The sequence below is a fragment of the Corvus kubaryi genome, unplaced genomic scaffold (assembly GCF_017639235.1).
Source record: "Corvus kubaryi isolate FWS band 111438036 unplaced genomic scaffold, C.kubaryi_AGA036_p1.0 69, whole genome shotgun sequence".
In the NCBI taxonomy this organism is placed as follows: Eukaryota; Metazoa; Chordata; class Aves; order Passeriformes; family Corvidae; genus Corvus; species Corvus kubaryi.
In genome coordinates, this window is record NW_024582057.1 from 10,315,949 (window position 1) to 10,342,862 (window position 26,914).

At 45.1% G+C, this 26,914-nt stretch overlaps 1 protein-coding gene across 2 annotated transcripts in view; it reads right to left on the reverse strand.

The window, feature by feature from the left end:
• Positions 1–518: 518 nt before the first annotated feature.
• TNFRSF11A (TNF receptor superfamily member 11a) overlaps positions 519–26,914 on the reverse strand; it is a 28,412-nt gene continuing 2,016 nt past the window's right edge. The window contains exons 2-10 of one of the 2 annotated variants that reach the window (XM_042049103.1): positions 16,140–16,221; positions 15,574–15,699; positions 14,888–15,031; positions 13,664–13,757; positions 13,222–13,316; positions 12,231–12,338; positions 10,324–10,373; positions 7,831–8,683; positions 519–3,682 (exon numbers count right to left, since the gene is read on the reverse strand). In XM_042049103.1, the coding sequence (XP_041905037.1) occupies positions 3,303–3,682; positions 7,831–8,683; positions 10,324–10,373; positions 12,231–12,338; positions 13,222–13,316; positions 13,664–13,757; positions 14,888–15,031; positions 15,574–15,699; positions 16,140–16,221 (1,932 nt within the window). In that variant the 3' untranslated portion in view covers positions 519–3,302. Of the gene's footprint in view, positions 3,683–7,830; positions 8,684–10,323; positions 10,377–12,230; positions 12,339–13,221; positions 13,317–13,663; positions 13,758–14,887; positions 15,032–15,573; positions 15,700–16,139; positions 16,222–26,914 lie in introns of both variants that reach the window. The other variant, XM_042049102.1, reaches the window with a different exon arrangement.

Here is a 26,914-nt window from a genome sequence, read left to right on the forward strand (position 1 = left end):
ATATTGATCTTCAGTGCCATATTGTGTTCCATGGGGGTAAGAAGGGCTGCTCCAGTGCCCTTGCTTTCCCATGGCTATATGCAGAATTACTCCTGTCCTGCCAGGTCTGAAGTGGCTGACTTTCAAGAACATCTAGTCTATTCACCAAGGATAATGCATGTGACTCCTCAGACTAGAAGACTTGTAAAAGTGCATGCTGTGGAGGAGGAGACTTCAGGAATGAGTTGGAATCAGTGCCTAGTTCTCAGCAGTAAAGCATTACCACACCAGGTCTATGAGAGCTATCTGGTTCAGTGCAGGTGCAGAATATGCATTGCAGCACACACTGTGGAAGGGAAGAACTTCTTGTTAAAACAATTCAACATACAAAAATGTTACAAAAGCCTAACTAGAAATGTAATTATATTCACATTTTGGTCTTTTTTCTTTCTTTTTTTTTTTTTCAAACAGGCACAGGCATATGCTAATGTATTTCATTTTCCTTATTTATTCAAATAAAATCTTCACCTTTTCTCAAATAGATATTTCAGATTTTTATTACCATTAATTATGTGTATTACAACAGCAGCCAGAAGCCTCCAAATTAGTGCCCAAGGCACAGGTCCCTGTTGTACAAACAGATGCTAAAAACCACCCTCAGCTCCAAACTGATGACAAATGAAATCACGAGGATAAAGAAGTCCCTTTGGGATCCATGTCTAAGGAGTCAGGCAGAGACCCAGGGAACATGCAGCATGTTAATGGCTATGATATTGTTTTTTCACTTTGGGATAGACTCTAGAGGAAGAAAAAGAACTGGATCTGCATCCCATTTGCCATATGGGACTTACTACTTCATGCTTGCTGATGATCCTAGTTTCAATCCTTGCTCAGTAGGAACCTGAAATTCAATGAGTGAAAAATGTGTCCTCATTGAGGACACATCGTAAATTCCCACTGTCTCACTTCAAACCAGGATTTTGAGCCTGCTCTCTGGTGGCAGATACAAACCCAGGGAAGAAAGAAGCTGCAGAAGGAGAAGACAGACCTGCAGACAGGTAATTTACCCAGAGATGAGCACAAGAATTCAGTCCTGCCTGTCCTGTAAATGGGGCTGGTTGGACACTTTCCAGCAGGGCTGATGCCTTGGAGAATGCTTTCCAGAAAAATGCAACTGAAAAAATTAAGATGAAGTGGGAAAATAGCTACACCACCTTGCCTGAAGGTGATGGTGGTTCTGCTTCCTTGTCCCTATTGTACCAGTGCCTAGGGGATGCAGAACTACTTCAGAAGAGGCTAGAAAGAGGTTGTAAAAGATCCAGCAGGAAAGAAAAAAGAATACCACAGATAAGAGAGCCTCAGTTACACACCTTCAGAGAGGCAGAGGTAGCTTGGGCCATCACTGAATGGGACAATCTACCTGCCTGGCTGAGTCTAGGCTAGGGTGATCTAGTTTTTTGAAGGCCACATAGAGGTGAAAGTGAGACTTGGGTGAAAGTGAGGTTGTTCATTTGCCCTTTTTGCCAGTCACCCAAGAGAAGGTCTTGCACATTTGTACTGAACTTTACATCCCAGATATATAAACAATGCAGAATTATTCTCCTGAGAGGTGAAGGTGGTTAAGTCCATCCTTTTGTTTTATGCATGAGAAGCTCATTGTGACACAGTGATCACCTTGTCAGCTTTATAGGTGCTCTTTCCCCACAGAGCAGTACTACTGCAAACATTGCAGCTATGCAGTGAACCCCTCAGCTTTAAAACCTTCCTGAGGAGAAGCCTTCTGACCAGAGACCTTTTCCATCAGGGAACCCAAAACTACACTAGGTAAGAGATCCCTTTGCCATCTGGCAGGAAAAAGAGCACTTGCCCTCCTGAAGGCTCTGGCTGCAGATAGATTCCTGCAGCACTCATACCTGCAGGAGAATGTCAGAAAATTATCCTTTGTCAGGAAATCATTAAAAATGTTATCTTTTTCTCTTGGGAGTTCCTTGACACTCTGTTCCCTTTATCTTTCTCTCCACAGTGGCTGCTGGAGAAGGCTACAGGATATTGGACAGGAACCAAAGCCAGTTGAGTAGCCAAGATTCCCTTCTAAATACAACTACTATTATTGTTTAATGCCAAACCTTTGGTCCCATTGCTCATCAGCTTTCAGTGTTACAAAGGCTACACTCTGACTTCAGCTCACACAGGCCAAGCTCTGGAAACAGCTTCATGCTACCTAAGTAAATCTCTGCATATTAGTGAAAATAGCAGAGGGAATGACAAAATTGTTTGGGCAGATAAAAGAATGAATGTTTGACCCTGACCAAATTCTCTATCTTTGGGTAATCCCTCCCTCTCCTGTAACTCAGGAAATATCCACAGCTGGTTGTAACAGACCCTTTCTCCACCTGCTAGCAGCTGTTTGTCTTAAAACTATAGTGATGTTATTCCTGCAGCAGTATACCAGGCACACATCACTCTCATCTCCAGAGGTCTGAACTCCTTTGGAGAGGTGCAATAAGGCAGAGGTGAACCAGGGTCACTATAAATGCTCTTTGCTCGAGATTAATCTGATATGCTTTTAAGGCACATCAGCTGTATTTTGCATGTTATCATCCGCTCGTGGCAGCATTGCACACACCTATTTATACCCACAAGTCAATAAGCAGCAGACCAGGACCTTGGATCTGGCGCTGGTTTGAGACTGGAGTGTCTGCTTCCTTGGGGAAAGATGAGAAGGGATGATGCCACCTGCCACATGACCACAGGGAGGCAAAGGTTGGCAGCAGCACCATGGCTTCCTTCCACCTCCAAGACCCAGCAAAATGGGTGCAGCTTAGTTGCAAAAAGGAAACCCCAAGGCAGAGTTCAGGGGCCCCCATCTGTCCAGTTCTTGGCCACGTCGTCCCCTCTCTGGGAGCATCCTGTGCACCTGACCTGCAGTGCTCTCCTCCTCACAGAGTCCCCAGGTGGACGAATCCCAGCTCCCTTTTGCCACTTGCCAGGGAGAGGTGAAAGGGAATGGGGGGCAGGCAGGGAGCCCATCTCCCCTGGGGGAGAGGAGAAAGCCCAGCTGCTGCTTCTGCAACAGGGGCAGCACGCCCGGCTTCACACGTGCGCCCGTCCCCATCGGCCACCTCCACCCAGAGCACCACCACCACCGACATGTGCACCATGAGGGTCCTTCCAGCTGTAAAATTTCCCAGGAGACACCAGGGGCAGCAACAGTCTCGCAGTCTGTCGTGACACCCAGGATTTTGGCAGCACGGCAGCAGCCCCACACTCCATCGGGGGCTGCCTGCCGGTGCCCTGGCCCGCAGTGAGGACACCGTGTCCCCTCAGTTCAACACCTTCTCCGAGAAGTGTCCCAGCTTCCCCTCCTCCTGCACAGGCTGGGAGGCTTGTCCACCACAGGACGGGCCCCGCTCCTGGGCCAGGGCTCCACCAGGCCATCGTGGCCCCCCGCTCCCCGCCGCTGGGTGGGTGCCCTGCAGCTCCGCACACTTCTCCTTGTAGTGCTGGGCATTGCCGGCGAAAGTCTCGCAGCGGCTGAGGTTCTCCTCCTGCACGGGGCTGCCCACGTTCTCCTCGCTCGGCCCCGAGGCCGTTGCCCCCTCCTGAGAGTTTTGGCTAAGGTAGACAACAATGATGTCGCCCTTGAAATTCATTACTTGTCCACTTGAAATAAAGGTGGAGTTACTGTTTCCAGTCACATTTCCTAGGAAAGGAGGGGGTAGAAAAGAAGACACACATGATTAATATTTTCCCCTCACAAGGTGGACACTTAGTGCAGTGAACTTAATCTGCTGTGGTGGCTTTATTCTTGTTCCATTATTTTTTCCCCCGTGACATGAGGATGCTCTTATAATCAATGCCTTCCACTGGACCTTTTCATTATTTCCATTTTCATCTCCTCAGGACAAAGTCTGTCATACACAGGGAGCCTGTCTGGAAGGGTTGGAAACATTTTCCCTTTGAGTTGTGATCTGGGAAGCCAGAGAGAGAGCGACGATCTCATGTTCCCTTTGCTGCCTGATGCACAAAGCTGTGTCCAATCTGCCTCTGCCTGTGGTTTGTGAGGAAATGCTAATTATATCTGATTATGAGATTTATTTTTTCCTAGAGTCCCAGAAATCACACTCTTTACCAAAGAGGCAATAAAACCCCAATCAATCCTACTATTTGGGTTAGATAGCAGGCTTACTGAATAAATAATGAAAGACTTAACATCAGATCACACAGTTGCATAGTGTTCAAACGACACAGAGCTTATACAATTATCTCGTATAATCCAGATCATCCTTCTAGGTACACTCTGGCACTCACCTAACGCCCTCTTGGATTTAGCTAGATATAGACTGACGCCAGGGAAGACACAGAGTCTATATTATAGCAACTTAACAGAGTTATGGTTTCAGTCAGTCTGCCTGAGGTTAGAGATTTTTCAGTATAAATTCAATCTTTCTGCTATTCAAAGACTGGGCTGGTGACCTAAGTGACAGCAGGACCAAGCTCTGGGAATTAATAAACTTTCCTCAGAGCAGAAAGAAAATAACCAAGAATAAACTTCCAACATCAAACTAACAGGCTTGTTAAAGTTTGAAAATGAAACAAGCTGAAGAAACCAAGTAAACAAAATTTTCCTGGCCTGTGAACATGCTTACTAAGAAATGTTTTTCCTGCTGTGCTTCACTTCATCATTACTTGCAGACTGATCTGACATATTTTAGACATTTTGTGCCTTTCTTGATTGCACTCCTCAACACTCGAAACATTCCCATTTTCCTTGCAGATAAGCATGGCCCAGCCCAGAGAAATTCTGTTTTTCCAGTGGCCATGGGTGATGTTTGCACACCAGCACTAGGCACTGGTCTCCAGCTGTGTGGAGGAGTCAGGATCTGTGTCTGCTCAGAGCTGAGCCTGGGCAGCACTTGAGTGTCTCTCTAATAGGCCCTCCTTAAGCAATCTTATTTATTTCACCTAAACCACTGCACTGGCAGCTCTTTGCTTTCTTTCCAAGTGCTGTTGATTAACATGAGGTGTCCATAAGGGTTTTCTCTGCGGGAGATTTTCCCTGCTGGTTCTTTCCCCTGTGTTTGATTCAGTTTGGCTGTTTGCCACAAACAAAACTCTTGGGCATAATGGCAGTACAAAAATAACTGTTTGTCTTTAAACAGATTGCCTGTCGCTTGCAAAAGGTGCTATGAAGGTTAGCAGTGCTCAGCACGAGATCAAAAATTTAGAAGTATATATGACAGTGGGGAGGGAAAAAAAAGGCAGATTAACACATTTATAATGTTTAGCTGAATGTGGCTGGCAAACCTTCTGTGCTTTCTGAAGATACTATGCTGAAACAAAAGGATATTTGAGGCCCAAAAGCACAAAAAATGGACACAAGAGCTTCCTAGACTGTGCCAAGAAAAGTGCTTCCAACCTGAAAGTATAAGGGACACATTCAGAGTGAAGGCATTGTTCTCTGCAGCGTTTCAGGCTTTTGATCTCTTCAGACTATCTGATATTAATTACAAAGACAGATTAATTTTTGTGGTAATTGTACTGTGAACTGGAACAACGCAGGCAAATAATTTTCTCTGAGACATTTAATGGCCTCTAGGTGGTGAGAACTGTTCGTCACTGCCAAACCAAGCTGGTTTGGGATCTGGAAGTGAAAGGCTTTGCAAATCCAGTCCCAACTATGAGTCAGCTAAGCCTTCCTGTACTCATGTGTTATGCTGTAGCCCTGCACAGGCCTTGAGGTGGGCCTGAACTGACCCTTCATGTTCTCACTGCCTTCAGTGGGGTTTGAAAAAGTGCTTGAAGGCTTACCTCCATCTCCAGTGGTGACCCCTGGAAGGGACACCTGTCCAGAGGTTCACTTTGGTCTTCTAGGATTGTTACACAGGAGGGACAGAGTTTACCAGTTCTGTTGTCATTTTGAGTGTTAATGAACTAAGAACAAAACTTCATGGAATTTCCCATGGTCTTTTTCTTCCCATTTTTCATCAACCCTCTTCCATACCATTCTAATTTAGCATAACTGTGTGCAAAACCTGGTGGCTTCAGTTGCTTTGAGAAGCTTTACAGAAAATTATTTTACATGCACCTTTATTCCATCTGGGCATGTCACAAGGTCTAGCAAAATGAGAGATGTTGATGCATCCACACGTGCAGCCCCGGTGGGGCTGGGGTACTTCAGTGAGGAACCTATGGCTAAGCCCTGTCCCAGTCCTCATGCAACCAGGCGCTGCCAGGGGGGCCACGGCCATTCTGTGGGCAGAAAAATTACTCTGCCAGCAAGCCAGGTTACCCACAGATCAACTAACCCACGCTCTGATGCTGCCCACAGCTCTGTCAGTATCTTCCTGCAGTCATGAGTAAAAACTGGCAAATTAGGAGCACGGTATCTGTGCTCAGGTTTCACCAGATGGCACTATAGCATGTACATATACGAAGGCACAGACACAATGAAAATCCCATAAAAAGAATTATGCTGCAGATCTAAGATGGCACTTGATAGCACGGCCCTTATATCCAAGCTCTCCTGTTTGCTCTATTGTTCCTTAACACTTTCTCTTTCTCTTCGTGTCATATTTAGAAAGAAAAGCAGTACCAAATATAACTTGACTTTCAGTTGTACCTCAAGAGTCACCTTCCAACAATAACAAAAAAGATAATCTGTTCTCTTTACTCCTGCTGCATTTATATAGACCAGACTGTGAAACTGTGTCAGGATTTCAGGGAACTGAAGCAGCAGAAAGTTTCTGCTCTTCAGAAGATGAATGCTGTACACTTTCAGATTCCCATATGGAATGCATGTTGAGAGAGGAAGGGCCTTCAAGTGTGTTGTTTTGGGGCTTTGGCAGACTGACAAGAATGTCTCCGTAAGAAATTTAAGGCATGACATGGTTTTAAAGAAGGGCAACAGCTTACAACTGCTGTGGGTATTACAGTAATACTTGGATGTCCCACTCAACGCTAAGGTCTCATTATGCTTGGCAGTGCACTGATATAAATAAAAATAGAGCATCCAACTTTACGAGATTATAATCTAAAATGACTAATAACATATGACAAGCAGATTGCAGACTTTTATATTGAAGAGAAGTCTGGGGAAGGAAAGTTTCATCCAGAGAAGGCACATAACTTCCCTTCTGCTGGTTTTGCTTCAGTGATTTTTTTCCCCCTGTTTTCATTTGACAGTTGTGATATATTTACTCTGCATAAACTAATCAGTGTTTCAGAGTTGTTTAGGGGACAAAGCATATGTGTATGGAGAAACAGTGTCTGTATGAAACTATTTTATGTGGACGCTTATATTCTAACAAATAAAAACAAAGAGCTATAAGCAGAAAATTGTAGATAATCTCTTAGTCCCAGTCACAGCCACCAATTTACAGCTCCAGCTGGAGTTTCACTGACCACTGTATAAATGTAACCGGACTTAAACCTAATGGCAAAAATGTGTGTGGACACTGGTGAATGGAAAGTATCTGCCAGAGCATTATGCATCCTTCCTTAGCTCAGCCTCTACGTTCCTCTATTGTCTTCTTTCTCTGTTTTCTCCAACACACACACCTGCTAACAGAACTGCCTGGCCTCTGCAGTGACAGCCAAAAGGTGGGTTCTGCATTGCTGGTTAGATCAGGGTGGGACAATGCTCCCTTGCTGGGCTCATTCTTCTTCCAGAATTCAATACAAACCAAATGGCCTTAACATTTCAGATTTTTTTTTCAGACTAGCTTCAGGGCAATTAAGTGAAATAGGATCATTTTATTCTTCTCCTAAATCAGATCCTCTGAATACTACTGAGCTAGCAAAGAGAATAATCCTACACAACTGAGTATGGGTGAAGCCTAATGGGCTTACCAGATGCTGGAGGGAGGTCTGAAGTGCTGCTGTTTGTCCCTGAAGTGCTTCTGTGTGTCCCTGAAGTGCTTCTGTTCGTGTTCTGGTGCTTCATGTTGGTAGTATCTGAAGATGCATCTTCCATACCAAGATCGTTTGCTAGAGTGCTCTGACCAGCAGAGAGAAAATTCAAACCACAGGTGCACTGTGCACAGGAACCAGTTTCTGGGGAGGTGGAGGTGCTGTCAGCCACAGAACAACAGGGTTTGCTACACTTTTGGGGAGATTCTCTGTACAAAATGCCACACCTCGCACAGATCTTCTCTGAGTCACAGTTTGTTGCAAAATGATCTGTGTCTTTGTTGCCTGTTTCCTTCAGGCAACTGTAGGCATGTTGGCAAGATTTCTGAAGAAGTTGGTCTGTGGCAATGTGTGCCCCATCTGTGTTGGAGGGAGGGTGAAAGCCTTGAGAGACTGATATGTTCTCTGTGCTCCCAATACCTGAAAAGTACTGGTTCAAGCTGTCATTCTCCCCTGCCTCCATTGGTTCTGAAAATGACGGCACGGTTTTACTGGCAGTCCGACTTAGTAAAGATAAATAATCAGTGTTATTGAGATCCTTATCCATGTATTCATCTTCCGTGGGAACTGGTGGGAATTGGTAATCATCAGTCTCGGTTACCACAGAAAAGTCTCCTGCCTCACAAGGCTCTGTGCTGGGGCTCTCTTTCCGGCAAGGAGTGTGACCAGAGGTGCAGCACAAGTTTCCAGGGACAGGAGAGCCAGAGGGGCCCAGGAGACACGTGTCTTCAGAGGTCTGGGGGACAGCAGCATTCGTGATGTTCACAGTAACAAATGCATCTCTGGGGGGTTCCTGAAAGAAAGTTAAAGTAAAAAGGTCTTTAATAAAGAGATCACCAAAAAGTTATTTTTTAGACAAAGAAGGAAAAGGCAGATCATGGTCGTTCCTCTGTGTGGAGCTGCTGAGGTTGAGCAGCACTGCTATATTTGAGTCTTGAAGTGTAATTCTATTCTTCTGTAAAACTGTGGCTGGTGATGCTAGGCTCAGCAGGTGTTCAGAACAAAATCTGGTGGCCTAGGGGGTAATAACATTTAATCTTGTGAGACAACTATTCCTAGTTTTTTTGAGGGCACTTAAGAAGAGTTAATAAATCTAGAAGAATTGCTGGATTCTGCTGTTCCTTATGGACCATTAGTAAGACCCACCTAACTGCTTATAAGGTTTTGGAAACCCTTGCATGTGTCTGAAGGGCTGTTGATCTGTGAAGGCCTTACTGTGGGCTGAATTTTTAATATCAGCAATGATTGAAGAAAGAACCTGGGTTGATTCAGAAGTTCCGGGACAAGCTAGAAAAAACCACAAGGTTGTATTAACCTGAAAGGTTAGGACAACAAATGCAAAGGCCCATGACATCATGTTGTCACAGTACTCGAGAAAGTAAACCTACATTTTTGGTAGCAGCTCCAAAAAAAGGGTTGGGAAGTACTTCAGGGGTTTTCTTCAGTTGATACAAGTTGTGCTTTAAAGATGGGTATTTGGGAACTGATACCTTTAATTTCTAGTGTCTGTTCAGATCTTCCAGGATAGAAAAGAGATTGTAAGTGCTGCCAGCCACTAATTGCTGTTGATTCACTCCTCTGTCCCAGAGGATCTGAGCGGCTGCCAAGACAGGAGGTTGCATGAAGACTTACAAGACGAAAGAGGAACTGCCTGCTCAGAAAGGTGGGGTTTTTTGGTATGTTTGGTTTTTCTTTTACGCAAAGAAATTTGAGTCTTTCAACAGCTAAGCTCATCACAGCTCCTAGAAGGGATGGTGGGACACTTGGGACACCTCAATCCACATCCATGGTGTCAAGCAGGCTGTGCACAAGAACTTGAACCAGTGCCACCAGCTGAGTGTTTCAAGCATGGGGCTGGTGTACTTCCAGAGCAAAAGCTCCTACTTATTTCATATTGGAATGCACAAGCAGGATTTCTTCCTCCCTAGAATTAAGGAGTCAAACAGCCAGTTTCTTCAGCTGACGGCTCTGTGTTTAATGCCTTGCATGTCTGGCATTTTTGGCATAGACCCAAATCCAGGTTTCTTCCTCGTGAGCACTCTGGTATATAACAAGGGGCAAACTCAGCTGAAGCTTTTCCTGCACTTAGAATTTAGATAGGCTCTCTCCTAGGCAGTCTCAGGTATTCAGCAACCAGTGGGTTCATGTTTAACTTTCTCGTCATAAATATTAAATAATCACGAGACCTTTATCTCTGTTAAAACTGGCTGAAACCAGAGAGCAAGTTCAGAAGCTATTTGTGAATGGTGATTTCACATGCCTCACATTTACAGAAAACCAGACTGAAAAAGCCAAAGCTGCGAGCAATTTTTGAGGAACTCAAAACTTGTTTTCTAGCCAAAGTTTACCATGGAGTCTGCTTCAGAAGGGGTGTCAGGAATGTCATGAGGAAAACACAAACCAAAGAGAAAATGCTACCATCTTTGACTTTACCTTTGTTCCTTTTATTTGGCTGCACACTTCATTAGCCCAGTTCTGTAGATCTGCTGTAGGGAAAACAAAAGAGTAGCTGTAACATATAGCAGGCACTTAAGTTAACCACAGACCTAAACACCCACAGTCATTCACAACCCGCAATATCATATTAAATAAAACCAGCAAGCCTGTTTTTACTGCTTGTTCAAGTGTCCCAGCATCGGTCTAGCTGAAGATTCATTGTAACTGGAACAGGGATATATTTCTGTGGAACAAATGTTTCCAAGCTCCTAAAATAGACCACGGTTAAACTGTGTTCCACATCAAATGGGGTTTCTTTCCTGGTCATATGTCACACCAAGCTATGACTGGCCCAACAACGACCCGCTCACAGCAGAAATGGTCTATTTCAAGAGAAGTCACATGGAAGGCCCAAAGGCCCTTCCCAGACAGGAGTGAGAAGCCTGGAGAGAAGAGGGTAAGCCATTGAAACCACAGGATGGCAGGCTCAAATATAGCATATTCTACTTAATCAGGGTATGCTTAGTGGGGAAATTCATTCCAATTTCTTTGGAATATCTCCCAAGGAAAACCTGTAAGTCCAACATGCTTTAGGGCAACAACTGACACAGTGAGCAATTCTTGTTTTGTGTTTATACATTCAGGAGACTTTGCAGGGCTCAAGTCCCATGTACATTTGAAGTTTACAATGTTTTTGCATGGCTGAAGATAGATCAGCTGTGCAGCCACTGCCAGTTCCCAGCAATGACTCTGTTGCTCTGATGTTGAGTTTGCACATTTACCACCAGTACCCACACCAAGCAGGAAGGGCTTCTTCCTGAGCCTGCAATTCTCCCAGGCTCAGGTGAGCAGGATTCCCCATGCAAAGGCAGCGAGGGACTGTCACTGCGGAGCAGCAGGGCAATAGAAACACCAAAGAAATTGCATTCCCCCCTAACCTGCTCTGCATCGCAAGTATTTGGTTTGAGAGCAGAGTCACCATTTCCTCCAGCCCATCCCAGAAATTCCAGATTTAGCACAACCCATGTTTAGTGTGGCAGAGGCAGCCTATTTCTAAAACACAGGCTGAAATATGCTTTACAAGAAGTGAGTTCTGTCTTCCTTTCCACTGCTCCCAACACTTTTCATAAATTGCTAGCGCTTGGGAAAGGAAATGATGGAAAAAGCTTTCCATGTTTAGGAGGGCAAAAAATTAAAAATGAACAGAACAATAGAGGTATGTCCTTCACTAAAGAGACCCAGGGCTTAACAGAGAGTGGAGGAATGTGAAGGTATTTCCAGTTTATTAATAATAAACTCAGCATCCCACTGTTATCCAGTATGCCTTTGGCTAGGATTTTTCTATTTTTCTACTTTAACTATTCATTCTATTTCCTTCTAGTATTCCTTCCATACCTCATCAGAACTTCAGCTTTCAGCTAAAAACATTGTCTCCATCATGTTCTCAAATACACATCAGGCCTTTGTCTTGAAATCCGTATTTTCACCTGTCCAGATGTAGGTTTTTGGGTAGAATGGAAAGTAAGGTGAAGAAGACAGGACTTATATGTGTCACTGCTTCCCTTCAGCCAAGGGGTCAGCTGTGCCAGGTGCTGCAGAGCAGCCAGGCTGCTGTGAAAGCCCTCAGCACCAGCCCTCCTCCTTCCAAACATAGTCAAATAGCCCTGAGGATGGTCACTCCCTGGGTTAAGCATAATACACTGTAAATCACTGCCTGCCTAGAGGAAAAGAATTTGTAGCCTGGCTTTGTGCTAGGTAAAGCATATCCATATAGACAGACATAGGGATAGCATGGACCTTCCAGTGTAATTCCTGAGCTTCTTAATCTGTTGGTTACCCATGAAATCAGAGTGCACAGAGAGCCACAGTTGTCACACTCATAAATACCATTAGCTATGATGTACCTGTCAGCTTTTTCCCCTTCTTCTTGTAGTATACGATGAAGACGACAATGCCAATTAGTGTCACAAAAAACAAGATGACAATCAACACGTATAAGATCCTGTTTGTTCCTGCAGGGTGTGAAAAAGATAGTGCCATCAACACGCAGCCTGCACTCAGCAGTATGACAATCCTTGCTCATTTTACCTGCTTTTCTACAGCAGAGGGTTGTTTTTCCTTCCTACTTGATCTTTAGTTTCTATAATGAGAACAACAGCTCTAGCACTCGTGCAGTTCTGTGACAAGCAGCCTCACTGAAGGTACCAGGTACCAAGATATCTCCATAAAAACCAGAATCTTGGTGTTACAGAGCAATGTTGTCCGGTCAGGCTTCTCTCAATGTTCCCTTTCAAGCTGCCAGCAAGCCATGGGGCTGAGGTTGATCTCACTCAGGGAACAGAGGACATACATCTTGTGGAGACTATAGATATAGGTGGAAAAATTTGTCCTTTATCTCAGGTTATGATGGATCACTGCATGCCAGGAAAGCAACCTCCTTGGTACCATATCCACATTGGAGAAGGAAATGGACAGTGGGCAAGAAGAGATATCTGAGAGGGATTAGGCTGAGACTGTATCTGCTGCTATAAAATAAGCAAGGAGAGGAGCTGCTACTCTTTATACATGTAATGTGTATGTGGAAAGCACATAAAAATGAACAAGCTGTAAACATAATGGAATCATGGGTATAACATGGCTATAACAGCAATGCTGCCATGCAGTTTCGGTGAGAGGTGTAAAACTCATCTTAGTAGTGGATATAGGCCCTAGAGTCACCAGGTCTGAAGCAACTTTTAAAGGTGGGATTTTCCAAGAGCATTCTCTTGGTCTACAGCTGCTCTCCCTAGAGTCACCCACAATGAGAATGGATTTAAGCCAGCCAAAACCTCTAGTAATCAGATTGCTCCTCCTCCCTGCTACTTTCCAACAGACAATCTGTATGAGGACACAAACCATCTTCTGATGGCTCAGGCATCTTCCGTTCTTTACAAACTGCATCAGACTTGTCAGTCCCAGGCGTGCTTTCTTCCATTCCTAGAGCTGTACAGCTAAAAAAGAAAGACAAAGAAGCTAGGTTCTCTCAAGGAAGCTTGTTGTGCCTCCTACGCTTATGCAGAGCAGTACTTTCTGTTGTAAAACACATTTCTCCACCCCTAAGAGCCTCAGATACTTTCTTTATTTTTGGCTCAGTAGTTCTGTTGTCACTGCTCTCTCCTGTTCTCCTCTAAGGAGAATTCAAGCTTCAGCCTGAGAATGCTTTCATCACTGCATAGCCAATGTTGATGCTCCGTGTGCTCTACAGGCAGCCTGGAACACCCCACTGAGAAATGCTTTTGCCCAAGCTTCTCCCTGTCTTCTGGCCAGTGTGGTCCTTTTACAACACCCAGGGACTTACTTGGTCCAGGATTTACACTCGTCAGTGGATGAAGAGACATCTGAGAAGTAGCCTCTGGGACATGGTATGCACATTGTGTCCTTGTCTTGTTGCACTGTGTGTAGCAAAGGAAGAAAAATGTCATAGATGAATTTCTGTGGGTTCCTTCCAAGAGAGAGGAAGGTGACTATGCTCCCCATCCTCTCGCTCCACTCTGCCTCCACAGACGCCCTAAAAGCTTTCCTAAAGACTGGGGTCTTAGGTTATATCAGGGCAGCAATGAGAGTCCCATGTAAGCCCTGGAAAGTCTCACCTGAGCACATCTCTACATGACCAAAATGAGAAATGACCAGGAGCCATTTGCAGTTATTGTAAAACAACACACAGCTGTTACATCCTTCCCCTTCTATCAATTCCCTCACGACGATGCTGCGCCGCAGACAGTGACGCTGACTGGTATTGTCACTTCTATAAAGACACAGTAAACAAAATGCTGTATCAGGCTTTGCTAGGCTGGAGAAAAAACAGCAACTGTCCTCCAGGCCCATACAGCATTTCTTCCTCTGTTACTCTATTACTTGCTGTATTTTTGGGGTTCCTTATGCCTGATGCAGCTGTTCCCAGTGTTCACTAGAACTCTGAACTTGACTGTCTATTTTCTACCCACAAAACACCTGCATCTTATTTTAATTAGACTTGAGAGGAAATTAAATGTCTCTAATAAACCTTTGCATTACTAGCCATACAAAACAGAATACTTGCTAAAACAGAACACATGAGCTACCTGAAAAGTGTTAATCACTTTTAACTTGCTTATAACATTAAAAAATGGCAAAGCAAAGTCACTGCACAAAACCAGATTGCAAAATTGGACCTCAGGAACAACCCCCAAAAGAGTGCCTCTTTGAATACGGGAGCGACCCATGACCTAGTGACCCACAGTCAGACACCTCAGCAAACATTAGAAATGTACTGGACACCTTGCAACTACTGCCATGTCCGCATGACATCTTGCAGAAGTCACTTGATCCAAGATACTATTTAAACTACAGAGGCAGAAGCCTTCAAAATGTGAACAGTCCAGGAGGGTTATATGCAGTAGTAATAACAACTCAGACATGCATCTTCTGCTGACAGTCCTCTGAGAGTCTAAAGTACCCTCCCTAATGTCACAACCCACACGATGCTGGCCTCATCCAGTAGGCCTGAGCTGGGCATTTTGTACATCCCCTTTCTGTATCTTACCAGGAGGCTTGACTCCGAGGCCGGGAGCACACATGGTATTCCGCTGACAGCAGTCGCAGTCCTCATTCCAGTGGTAGCCCATCGTACAAGCACACTGCCGCTGGAACGTGTTGTTCCCTGGGTTCACTTCTTTCAAGGCTTTCCCTACAGGAGAAAGCAGATGAGAGTAAAAATCTCTCTGATAACAAGCCTCAAGTTTCTGAACTACCTACTTGCTTTGCTTGAATGGCAGATGCAAAACCATTCATGTTAGAGGAAATGGTGTCTTTCAGGCAGCACGGGAGACCCTTGATCAGCACAGGGCGCCTCACCAATTGCACTCCTGAACAATACATTTCCCTGTGGCTTGTGTAGAAAATAAACACAGCATTTGCAAGGGTGAGACAAACACATTAGGGGAAGTGAATGCAGAGTGTGCTGGGCAAAAGGACAACTTCTAAAATCAGCTCACAAGGGTGAATGGCCCCAGTGAAGATAATCACTATCAGCAGCACAGAGACTGCAGTCATGGTGCTCTGCACAGCACAGAATCTCTGCTGTATGAGGACCTCTCCCTCTCCCAGGCTCTTCTGCAAGCTCAGCCTTCAGTGTTGGGCACCTGAACAAAGCAACTTCCCTAGATCCACTTTCCCATCTTCACGCTTCACTAATTGGGATTAAAAGGTTCTGTAGTATGAACAGCTCACCATGATCACATATTTTATGTAGCAAGCATTTATCTTCTTCATTCCAGACATCCATATACTCGTTTGGGCCACACGGCTGGCACACGCTATCAGAAGTAGCAGTGCATCTAGCAGACAAGTACTTCCCTGTGATTGAGGAAAGGACAAGTCAGTCATCTGGAAGCTGCAGAGCATCTGTCTAAGGAGGACAAAAATAATAGGTTGGGCGCTAACACTGCTGCGGACAATCATTTCTTCCTGTACCTTTTCAGTTTGTCAATCTGGTCCCCACTTAGTCTGGCACTGAAACATCTGTGAAGTGGATGGCCTGGGGAGCACAAGAATTGAGCTGCTTTCCATCTCCCGCAGTAGTTAAGTGCTATTCCAACAAAGCAGGTGCTGTGGCCCTTGCTGAGGCCAGCAGGAGCACTCCTGCACTAGGAAGGCACTTGTAAGCCTGAGATCAGGCACCTGCAGGGCATGTGCCAATCCATCAGCAGTCACGAGAGCCGCCTGCCTCACCGGCAACCTGCAGAGCAGCTCCTCATGAGCTTCTCAGCCTCACAGCCCAGTCAGCGCTCACATACCTGGCTCACACTTCCTGCAGCACCGTCCAGAGTACTCATAGTGTTGTTCACTTTCACATGGTGGAGTGATTTGTAGTGACAACTGGAGCAGGGAAGGAAAGAGAGGACATGAGAACCAATATGCCTGGAGAACTTCAGACCTACCCAGTCATGGTGCTGGCAGAGAGAAGGAAGACTTTCCTTCTGTATAGCATTGTGGATAGCCAAGCAATAAAAGTTACCCAACATTTGTGAATTCAAAGGTGCTTTGTAGACATGCTAAGGGTATGTACTTGACGCTGTAGACACAAGGACTTTTAATAGAGCCAGGTGACAAATAAATAACCCATCTTGCAAATTGTCATGAACTTTTGGCCTGCTAAATAACCTTTTCTTACAGTACTCTATTATTTAAAATCTACAACTTTAAAACAATTGTAAAGAAAATAAAAGGCATAGAGATACCTCTGTAGTCTCTTCCACAGGAATTACCTCAGATCAAGACCTGGGAAACTGCCAGTTTTAATGTCGAGCATTAAGCAAACAAGCAAGGTGAATGATTTATATTCCTGAAAAAGAAGAAGTTCCCAACTTCCCACTGGGATACAAATGTTCCTGGCTAGTCCCATAAAATACTGGACTTAAATTTTGCAGCTTTTTATGGCTCCCACTGTTGTCCTGCAGAGGTGGTCTCATGGAACTGAGGCAGCCATCCAGAAGGGTGATGCAATTAAGCCAACAGCTTTTTGTGTCTCAAAAAACCCAAAACAAAACCAACACAAATCAACACAAACCATGCCCCCCACCCAACCACCTGAAATGGGTACATGACAGGGCATTTGCAAAGTGGGCAGCAGGGTTGCCTCTGGCCCTCATGGGCCTTTGCAGCCCGCCCCAGCTCTCAGCTGCCTGTAGACACAGTGGGCTCACCCACAGCCCAGGCTTCAGGGCTTGTGCTGGAGATCCTGGCCAGCCAAGCATTGTGCCCAGCCCTTCCCTGACCCTGCTCTGGCAGCCCAGAGTCCTCAAGGCAAACTCAACACTGTCACAACCAGTTGTTGATCTTGCAATTAGATAAGGTGATTCAAAATCGAGCCCGTAGCAAGGAACCCTTCACTCTTGGATACAGCTCTTAAAACCTCATTGACTTGGACAAAGCTGCAATAAAGCTTCTGCTGCTGGTTAAAGGGAGCTTTTGCCACCTAATAGCACATGATAACCCTGTGCCTGCTGGTACTGGTTCCCATTCCTCTAATTAGCATTCTCCCCTTGTTTCCTCCAAGTCCTTACATCTTCTCTTTCCTCCTTTTCTAGTTTAAGCAATAGCAATCTCTTTAAAAATAAAATAGTTTTCCCTAAGCACCTTGCCCTCTTCTAATGCTGGGAAGCATCTTGTAAATTAAAGATGACCAAAAAAGATTGATTTTTTTTTTTTTTTAAAGACCACCTTTTGGCTTGGAGTTTGAGCCATGGGTTGGTGCATGACTTCTGTTTATCAAAACTGTGCTAGCTGTGTCTGGAACAGAAAAAGTAGCACAAGTCAGAGTTCTTGAGTTTTCATATTTTTGCAGGGTATGAACAACTTACAGCCCCTTTTTTAATCATTACAACAATTCCGGGTCAAATTAAGAGTCTAGTCTTCTGTTGTCTCATCGTTTCCTTGTCTCTTACTTCACATTCATTAGCAGAACCTTTCCTGCAATTAGATAACACATTTTTGGAACAAACACTGCATTCCCTGTTTACACAGCACCTCCAAGGAGGGGCACAGGATAACAACCAGCGCTGGAGAGGGAAGAGGCAATCTTGGAAAAGGAAAGCTGGGCCAGCCTGGCAGCTGAACAGTGACACAGCTCAGTGACCCCTACACTCGAAGGAGCTCGTCTTCTGTAGCGCACTTCAGGCTAAAACCCCAAGATGGCCAGCAAAGGGTTGAGGTGACGATGTGGAACCAAGCACAAAGAGTGTCTTGAGCAGTTGATTCTCTACCCAGTCATCCATAAAGGTAACAAATGTGGTGAGACCAACAGCAGGTCCAGTCACTCGCTTTTTGTTACAGAATGTCCTCTTCTTCCTCGTTTGCCCCTGTTTAATAGTTCCTCTTTAGACAAAATGACTAAAAAAATTACTGAAGTGTCAAACAAGGGCAAAGTCATCCTTTTTACGGAAGGATATGCAAATCTGCTAAAGAGCATTCAGCTAAAGGGTCTGGAGTAATTTCTGAGAATCACAACTCAGCCTGAGGAGAAGCAGCAGGGCCCTGGACCAAGGCGAAGGGAGCAGGCTAATTGCTCGGCCACCTTTTGGAGATTGTTTCATACCACCAGGCTTTAGGGTATGATGAGGGCTGTTGTTATGGAATAGCTCGCAGCTGCATTAACCTGTGCTCTGTGCCAATAAGCAGCCTCTTCTGTGCCCATGTCCTTCCCCTTCTCACACAAGCCAACACATTCATGAAGCTGCAACACTCCCTCTTTTCATTTATGCCCAGTGGTGCAAAGACAAGGCTCGCAGCACCCACAGGCTAACTAACCCCCATGTGAAGGTGAGGGATTTTAGCCTGGTATGGACTGGCTGGACCTGCTGAGCATGAAAGCTGGGGGACAGAGGACAGGAAGGGAAACCAAAGCAACCTGGAGTTTTCTTATGGTGGGAGCCAAACTCAGGACTTTTTACTAACACAGCTCTGTTAATGTTAGGCTATCCCTTGTTAATCCCTCTGCCAGGCAGACGTGTCTGTCTCAAACTGTACATTAACTTCCTTTGGAGGCTGAGAAGTACTTGTGCTGCTGGCAGCACGATGACTTGATGCTTCACCATCACCAGCACATTCCTGCCAGTGTGTCCTTCTGAGACGGGGAAGTGCAATTCATTTACAGATGAGGAACTTGTACCAGGAGGCCATCTGGCTTTACAGAGGTGACAGGAAACCAAACCAAGTCTCCCAAGGCTCAAGTTTGCTCCGTAACCCCTGGAACATCCTTTCTCTCATCGGATGCTGGCCTATGGGTCAGAGTGATTTGGACACCACCAAGTTCTTATCTAGAGAGAGAAAGTGCCAACTTCCTCTGAAGTGCTTAAATGAGATAAAACCCAGCCTGGTCATTCCTTTAATGGTCTTGCTATTGACGAAGCTGCTCATTAAATCCCACCACCATGTGCAAGTAAGTGCTTCAAAGAGCTCTAGGTATCCTGTGTAAGTTTAATTTGTCACTTCAAAAGTGTGCAAAGCATCCAGATTTGCACCAGTTCCTAAAAAACCAGGCAGCTTTCCCATTTGATCAATATTACCTCAGAACAAGTTTATCCAACAGGGGAAGAGTCCAGGGGAAAAAAAGACAAACCTCCTCCAGGCTTGGTAGATATAGTTTGGTAAAGCACACCAAGACCTGCGTACCTTTAAGCACATGAGTACCACAATGGACTTCTTTGTAAAGCCTTGCTTACATCAAGGCTTGCAGAAAGATTGTGTTTTGGTGTCGAGTTGCAGGCAGCCTTTTCAGCTTCAGGTTTGGATATTTTTCTTGCTTATTTGTTGAAAAGGACACTAAGCAAGAGTGTGCTTGTGCTTTTAGGATTGGAGAACATTGATGACAGCACTACAAAGCAGCACTGTGTTACTCATACCTTAAAAAACCACACACACAGGTGCTTCTGAAGGGGAGAACCAGCAGCATTCAGACTCCTGTCCTCAGGCTTAAGGAAATATTTATTCTTTGTGCTGTTGAGCAATCGGAGGGCAGCAGAAGCTGTGTGTCATGGATGCTAAAATTACTCTTCTTGCTCTTCACATTTCAGAAAAGATAGAGTTGCATGGGCCTCTTTCCCTTAAAAGAAAAAATCTGGAAGAACAAGGTCGGGGGTTTCCACAGTCTTTTTCCCATGACACTTTTGAACAAGAACCTGAGGCCTCAATGAGCATTGCCCATTAGCAATAATCTGAGTTTTGCAAAAATTGAGATGTAAAGAGACATGTCAAGGAGTAACTATCTTTTAAGATGACACCTTCTTGATCAGTGCAGTTGTTTCTGGAAAGTATTCAAGTAATCTGTCATCATTTCACTGAGAAAAGCACATTTTTTTCTCCATTTATTGTTACAGCATCAAAGTACCTATGGGAAAGATAACTACGGTCTGTCCTGCTTTGCACACCCCACTTCTTCTCTATACTTTGGAGCCCAGGTTTATTCAAACCACTTGCTTTTGAGGTCCTTAGACTTGCTTGCTGTAAAACTGAAAAAATCCATGGATTTGGGGCCTTATTTGCCTTTGTTGCCAGGAGTGAGCTTTGAGCAATGTTTCCCGAACTGAAGTAGCCCCTGCAAGCACAGCTAAGACAGGCTCTGCACTCGTCTGCTGCTGCTTCTTCAAATATGAGCCACTGCCTCTGCTCTCACAGGTACCGACTGTGCCCGCAGCCTTCCAGCTTCCTACCCGATCTGGGTCAGCAGTACGGCTAACCAGACCCCAGATTTCTTCAGCCCAGACCCCAGATTTCTGCAGCCCACTGCCAGTTTCAGAGGCTTTCCTAAAAAATTATTTAAGAGTAAAAATAGTATCCGGCTCTTGATGGGCGCTGCTCTGTGGCTGGTGCTCCCAGCACTCTGTAGGAGCACATAATAGTAACAACTCTGGAAAATGTTACAGTTGCGGGTGTACCAGGGGAAAGAGGAGTCCTGTGTTAAAGACTTAATCATAATCACGCTGCATGCGACAGTTCCCTCACGGACAGTCTTCACTGTCGATAAAAATTAAATCAAAGCAGCGCCCAAGTCACAGCTTTGCAATTCCGGTTATTTGCTTGCAGGCCTGTAATTCATCACAAAAATCTTAGATTGTGAATGAAATGCTTTTGGTGATGTCAACTTTCCAGTGACCAGTAAACCACATCACAGAACTACCACCACGTGGTAAAATAGAGCCGGGAAATGGCAACAGCTTAAACTAAATATTATTTCACTTTTAAAAATAGGTCCTTAAAACCTTGCTAGAGCCTGAATGCCTGAAGAGGCCAGAAAGAGTGTGAGGGATAAAACCGATAATGAAGAGTTGAAGAGAAAACTGTAACGTGCGGCCAGGACGTGGGCAAATGGTGGCAAAAGCCCTGTCCTCGCTATTCCCCTCGTCCCTCTGCTCCAGCATGCAGCCAAAAGCAAACACCTGAGCAACTGGTGCTGCTCCACCAGTGGGAAGGAGCATTCCTCAATCTCAAACCCACCAGAGCTATTTCTGGCCAGCAGCTACGCAAAGGAGAAGTGCTGCACTGACGGCTCTCACGGTGGGGTGGGGGCAGGCAGACAGGAACCTCAGGTATATCAGATATATCAGATGGGAGACAATGGAGGTAAGGGACAGCAGGGCTGAAACAGCAACTGACTGAAGCTGTGAATCAGTCTGCCTTCTTCTGTGGGCTGAAGATTTCTCATCACGTGCACAACATTTGTCATTCAGAGACCAAGTCATCTCCACACGGCAGCCAGAGGGGCATACTTAACATTTTCACTGCCTGGGCACTCAGTAGTGCCTGCATGTCCCCTGCACTTTGGTGCAAAACCTCATGCTTTAACCTATGTGCCCCCACAGCCACAGCAATTCAAAGACTAACAGCTACTAGGTAGAATACTCTGAAGATGAATCAGAAAATAAGAATCAGAGAATAAGGCAAGACCAACAGTTCATATCAAGCAGAAATAAAGACTGCAGAATAATGACATGATCAAAGATAATACCTAGGTGTGCTTGTGGTAAGGCTTGCAGAGGCAAATCTCTTCTAAATTAAACAGGTGCAAGAGCAGTGCTCCAAAGGAAAGTTTAGCAGCCTTACCACTCCAGGTACAGTCCCAATGACTCATGAGTAACTCTACGCCCTAAATTAATTAAAATTTAAAAAATTAATTATACTTAATTTAAAAAAAAAAGACACTAAAGCCACAATGATTTAGGGGGAGCATGCTCCTCTTGCATTTTAGTTCAGCAGATCATTTTTCTATGCTTCATCAGCTGAAGTTGAGTCTTAATGAAGAAATGACCATGATGGACTTCTTGGGCTGGATGCCAGATTAGGAGTCCAATGGGGACTTTCTAGGCTTTTATGTACCCTTTCCTTCCAGCACGCCCTAGAGTGGAACGTAACATACTAATCTCTTATGATGTGAGGCGAGATCCCACAATCCTAGCTGAGCTGCTGGGCAGAATGAGAGAGCTTGTAGAAGAGGGGAAGCTTGCTTTCACCACCTGATGCTCTGCTTTGGCTTCCTTCTCTTGGATTTTAGCATTGCCTGCAGAACAAATGCTGAATACTCTGCAGGCAGAAATGTGAAGGGCAGTGGTGGGGCTGCAGCCCTTGCCTGGGATGATGGCTGTCCGGAGGGATGCATGTAACACCCACAGACCATTCTGCTTCAGTGTGAGTTAGAGGGAGGATTGTATGACTGTACTGCACCTTCTCCATCGTGAAGGAATTGCTGCCTTTATTAAAGGGCTCAGGACTGGACTGAGAATGTATTAATTCACTCTTCAGGTGTCATCATGAGGAACCGGCTCTGCCAGTGACTGTGGGCCAGTAATGTCTATGGAAATATTCTTCCCTGATTTGAAGAGGCTCTGGCTCCTTTTCATAAGCAGCCTGTTTTACAACATGTGGTATTGCAGGGGAGAGCTTTTCTTCCTGTGAGATCAGATTCAAGGAACCATCTCATCCTTGCTACCAAACAATGCAAAGTTACTGAAGAATATGTTGCTCATAGGGCAAAACTCTTAGCTGTGGCAAAATAATGCACTTAAAATAATTTCCTTGTGTGCTACACAAGCAATTTTAGGACTTCATATGAACCTAGTTGCACATTTTCCCCTATCTGTATTTCTGCATTCCAGATTAATGGGTTGCCTAACAAAACTTCACAGTATTTTTATTTCCATACGAGATTTTTTTCTTTTCCCTCCACTTTGACCACTGACTAAATATATTCTGCTCCCATCTGCAGTCACAAATGTTGTTCTTTGTCATTCTTGAACAGACCCTATATACTTTTTTTTTTCTTTTGGAGTAGCCACAAAGTGGTGAGGGTGAATGACCTCTTTTTTTTTTTTTTTTCCCTCCCTTGGCTAATTGGCTCTTGCAGGGTGGATTAAACTGGCTAGCTTGGCTCTTTTACCAAAACACAGCCTTTCCTGGTCTCTTTTATCTAGATTTTAAGAGGGGAGGCAGCCAGAGGGTTCTGCAGAGGCTGAGAGGCAACCCTGGGTCTCAGCTCTCTGCCTGCCCACTGTGCTGCCATCCTCTGCCACAGGCCCTGCTCCAGCCACTCCTTTGGGAACGTTGCAGGGAGGCACCACAAACACATCTGGCCAAGCAGTGTAGGGAATGTGCCTCTGCCGTGGGGATGCTGCTGGGCTCCTGGGCAGCAGAGGACCCGGAGAACAAGGATAAGGGTTCGGTGCTGCAGCCTACACCGTGGCATCTGGCCAGGGCAATGTATCCACTCCCTTCCCGGGCCTGCACGGGCAGACCTCCCTGTAACTTTGGTGGGAAACGGATGGGGCGCTATCCCAAGGTGATTAATGACTCTCCGGCTTCGTTTGCAGCCATGACACCCTGGGCACTGCACAAACACCAAAGAAAGCCATGCTGAGGACTCACACCCTGAGAAGGCAAACAAAAGGGAAGTCCTGCACAAAGCAGCTTAGGTGGCTACACAGGTATGGGACACAAACCAGGATGTCCTGGAGTGCCAGGGTGATGTCAGCATTACTCCTCTTGTGCAGTGCTGAGCCCTCCAGAATGCACCCCATCACAAATGTGATAGCATACTGCGGTGACACACAGACAAGGAAAAATCAGGAAACCTGCATATCCCCAGTGCCGAGGCATCGCACCAAGTCCTGCTCCCACAGGGCAGACACAACAGCAGGCTGCCCTGAGTGCCAGCGCAGCCAGCAGAGCCGGATTCCCACCTGCAGCCCACCTTGTGACTTCCAGCCATTGCTGCTTGTGGAGTTTTTCTTCTACTACATGAACTTTGGACCATTGTCAAAGAAGAGTAAGTCATAAAAAGGGGCAAGTTCTTGCAGGCAGGCTATTGTGTCACATAGACCAAGGCCTACTCAAGTCCAGAGTGCAACCTGGTTAAACATCACTTAAATTTTATCTTGCATTTATAACACACAAATATTTGCCTTTGCGTTTTCCATCAGCAATGATGAGCCATTCTCAGAGCAGCTGCTTCTCTGTGCAAGAAATGCCAGCCAAGGCATCCTTAAAAATAGGGGTGCATGGCTGCAGCAGAAGCCAGTGCTGCCTGGCAAGCTGAGTTTCCATGGAAAGGAAGGGGACAGTCTATGCAAGGAGCGGAGCTGCAGCTGAGGTCATGATGAACCAGCTATCTCTGTTTCCCTCCTCCCTCCTGTGTAAGCTCAACCAGCTCCTGAAGCAAACATCTCCTCCAAGTGTCCAGCCAAGTGGAGCCTTTGCTGCAGAGCCGCCCCTTGCAGCACAAGGCCTGGGATGGAGGGAGATCTGGATTCTGTGGTCACAGCATGTGGTGGCAGGAACCCTCCTGGCTCTGGTCACCAGAAAGACTTCCTGGAGACCTGGTCATACAGAGAGGAAGTGGGCAGGGAGAAGCAGGAGGACAGCTTTGCAGTAAGCATTACCTTTTCATTGCATCTGCCCGTGTACCTGCTACAGGAGAGTCTTTCACCACTTTAACTCCAAGGGACGGATGGATAAACATAGCAAAGTGACTCAAATCTGATTCCTCTAAATAGTGTTAAGGTGTAAATGCCAGAGGGCACCACTTTGAGGTTTCCATGATTGTCTGTGTTGTGGTTATGCACGCATCCCTTTTACCATCTGTATTGGTTCTTGCCCAGCTGTCAAATTACATCCCACTTTCCTGAGCTTGAGGGTAATAGACAGTAATGGGCAATAGAAACAAAAAAAAAGATCCTTAGGGATGCAGTTAATCTCTCTGCTTGACCTGTTCCTTTGGGTTTTTTTCTTCTGGCACAGTATGAAGAAAGCCCTGTGCCCTAAATGACATTGGCCAGTACCTTGAGATGTCTGATAAGCTTTGAATTCTACCAACTTGTGAAATGTAGCAAAGGTTTGTTTTGGTCCTGTAGGTGGGAAAGAAGAAATTACATCAGACAGAAGATGCTTAACATGAAAAGAGAAGTGGGACAGATTTCTTAAATTGTGGGTTTGATGATGTAGTTTTACATACATTATATTCTGTTGATATGAGGTGCTGTAAGATTTTCCACACGTTCTGGGAAGAACTGCAAAACAATTAAAGAGTTGCCAGTGTCCCTCACGGGAACCATTGCTGCAAGGGAATTTTTACAAATGAACTAATTGAATTACAGTAGCTTTGAAGCCCATGCTGTTAATGGTAGAATAAAGCCAGGAGTTTATATCAGATATTGTAGAAGTTTTGCTCTACTGAATGATTCCTTTGACTCCGATCGGAGAAGGAATAAGGGACCAGGAGAGCCCATGATGTAACACAGTATTGTCACTGTTACACTCTTCTTTCCCCTCTCTCATCATACAGACTGTGCATTTTAAGAAGTTAAAGAAAAATCTATATTTTGGCCAAAACTTTTCTATATTGCAAAGAATTCCAGATGCTTGCAATGAGCAAACCTTCCCTACGAAGTAGGTGTTACAGAGTAGTGGAATGACCCATCCCGTGCCACAAAAGGGGAGATGAATCTGCGGTGCAACTGGCTTATTGCACACTTGCAAATGCACATTTCTCAGATACTTCGACTCCCATCTGATAGTAATGCTGATGCTCTTCACTGGTGTTAAGCAAGGAAAGGGATGTGACTATTCTGTGCAAAGAAGCTGAGCAGATCATGCCTCAGAAAGCAAAATGTCTCTGACAGGTGTTCAAAATGAATCACTTGGAAAGATCATGTTGTGGCTGAAGCACAAGATAAGCAGGGCTGAGCTCTGCTCCCAGAAGTTCTGCTCCACACTCGGTGTGTGACCTAGAGCAAGTCATGAATTCTCTGTTCCCATTTCCTCTTTGGTGAAAATGATGACAATGATCATGTCTGTTCTCAGCAGAATTATGAGTGAGTATGCAATAACTTACATTTCTTTCTCATTCTTTGCAGGAAATGCATTGCAAATATCACTGTTTGAGCACTGTTCCACTTTATTATCAAGTCTAAACTAACACAAATGCATCAGAAAGACTTCAGCCCTCCCACAGGTATTCGCACATTTGTTCCATCAGAAAGCATCACTCTTCTAAGAAACCACTATTCAAATCAGTCAGACAAAGGAGAAAATGAAAGGCTGTCCCAGAGCAGCACCTCTCTAAGCTTGCCTTGCTTTCACATTCTTGGCTTGTAGGTTCTGCTCACTGTTGAAGGCAGAATATTAAATTAATGGGCTCTTTGACAAATTACATCTTATCCTTATCCTTACACTACAGCTTTCCTGGAGCTCCCTACAGCTTTGTGCTGCTACTTGTCCAAAGCAACGGCTATGCAAAGTTGCACTGTGTACAAACACAGACTCAGAATTAAGCACACGTTGGATGCAGTGGAAAGACTTTACACATCAGCCCAAAATAAATACAAGTTCCTTGTTTTGTGTCTTGTGAAAGGCTATGAATCAAGAGGTGAGAAATGATGAGGAGCTGTGGCTCCTGCATCAGGGTACCTGAAACATGCTAGGAGCTATACCATGGAAATCTGAAAGTCCAAAGCTAAGCCAGTTCCAGGCAGTGAGAATATTCCAAAGGGAAAAACTGCACTAAACCCAAATGGCTCCAGAGGAA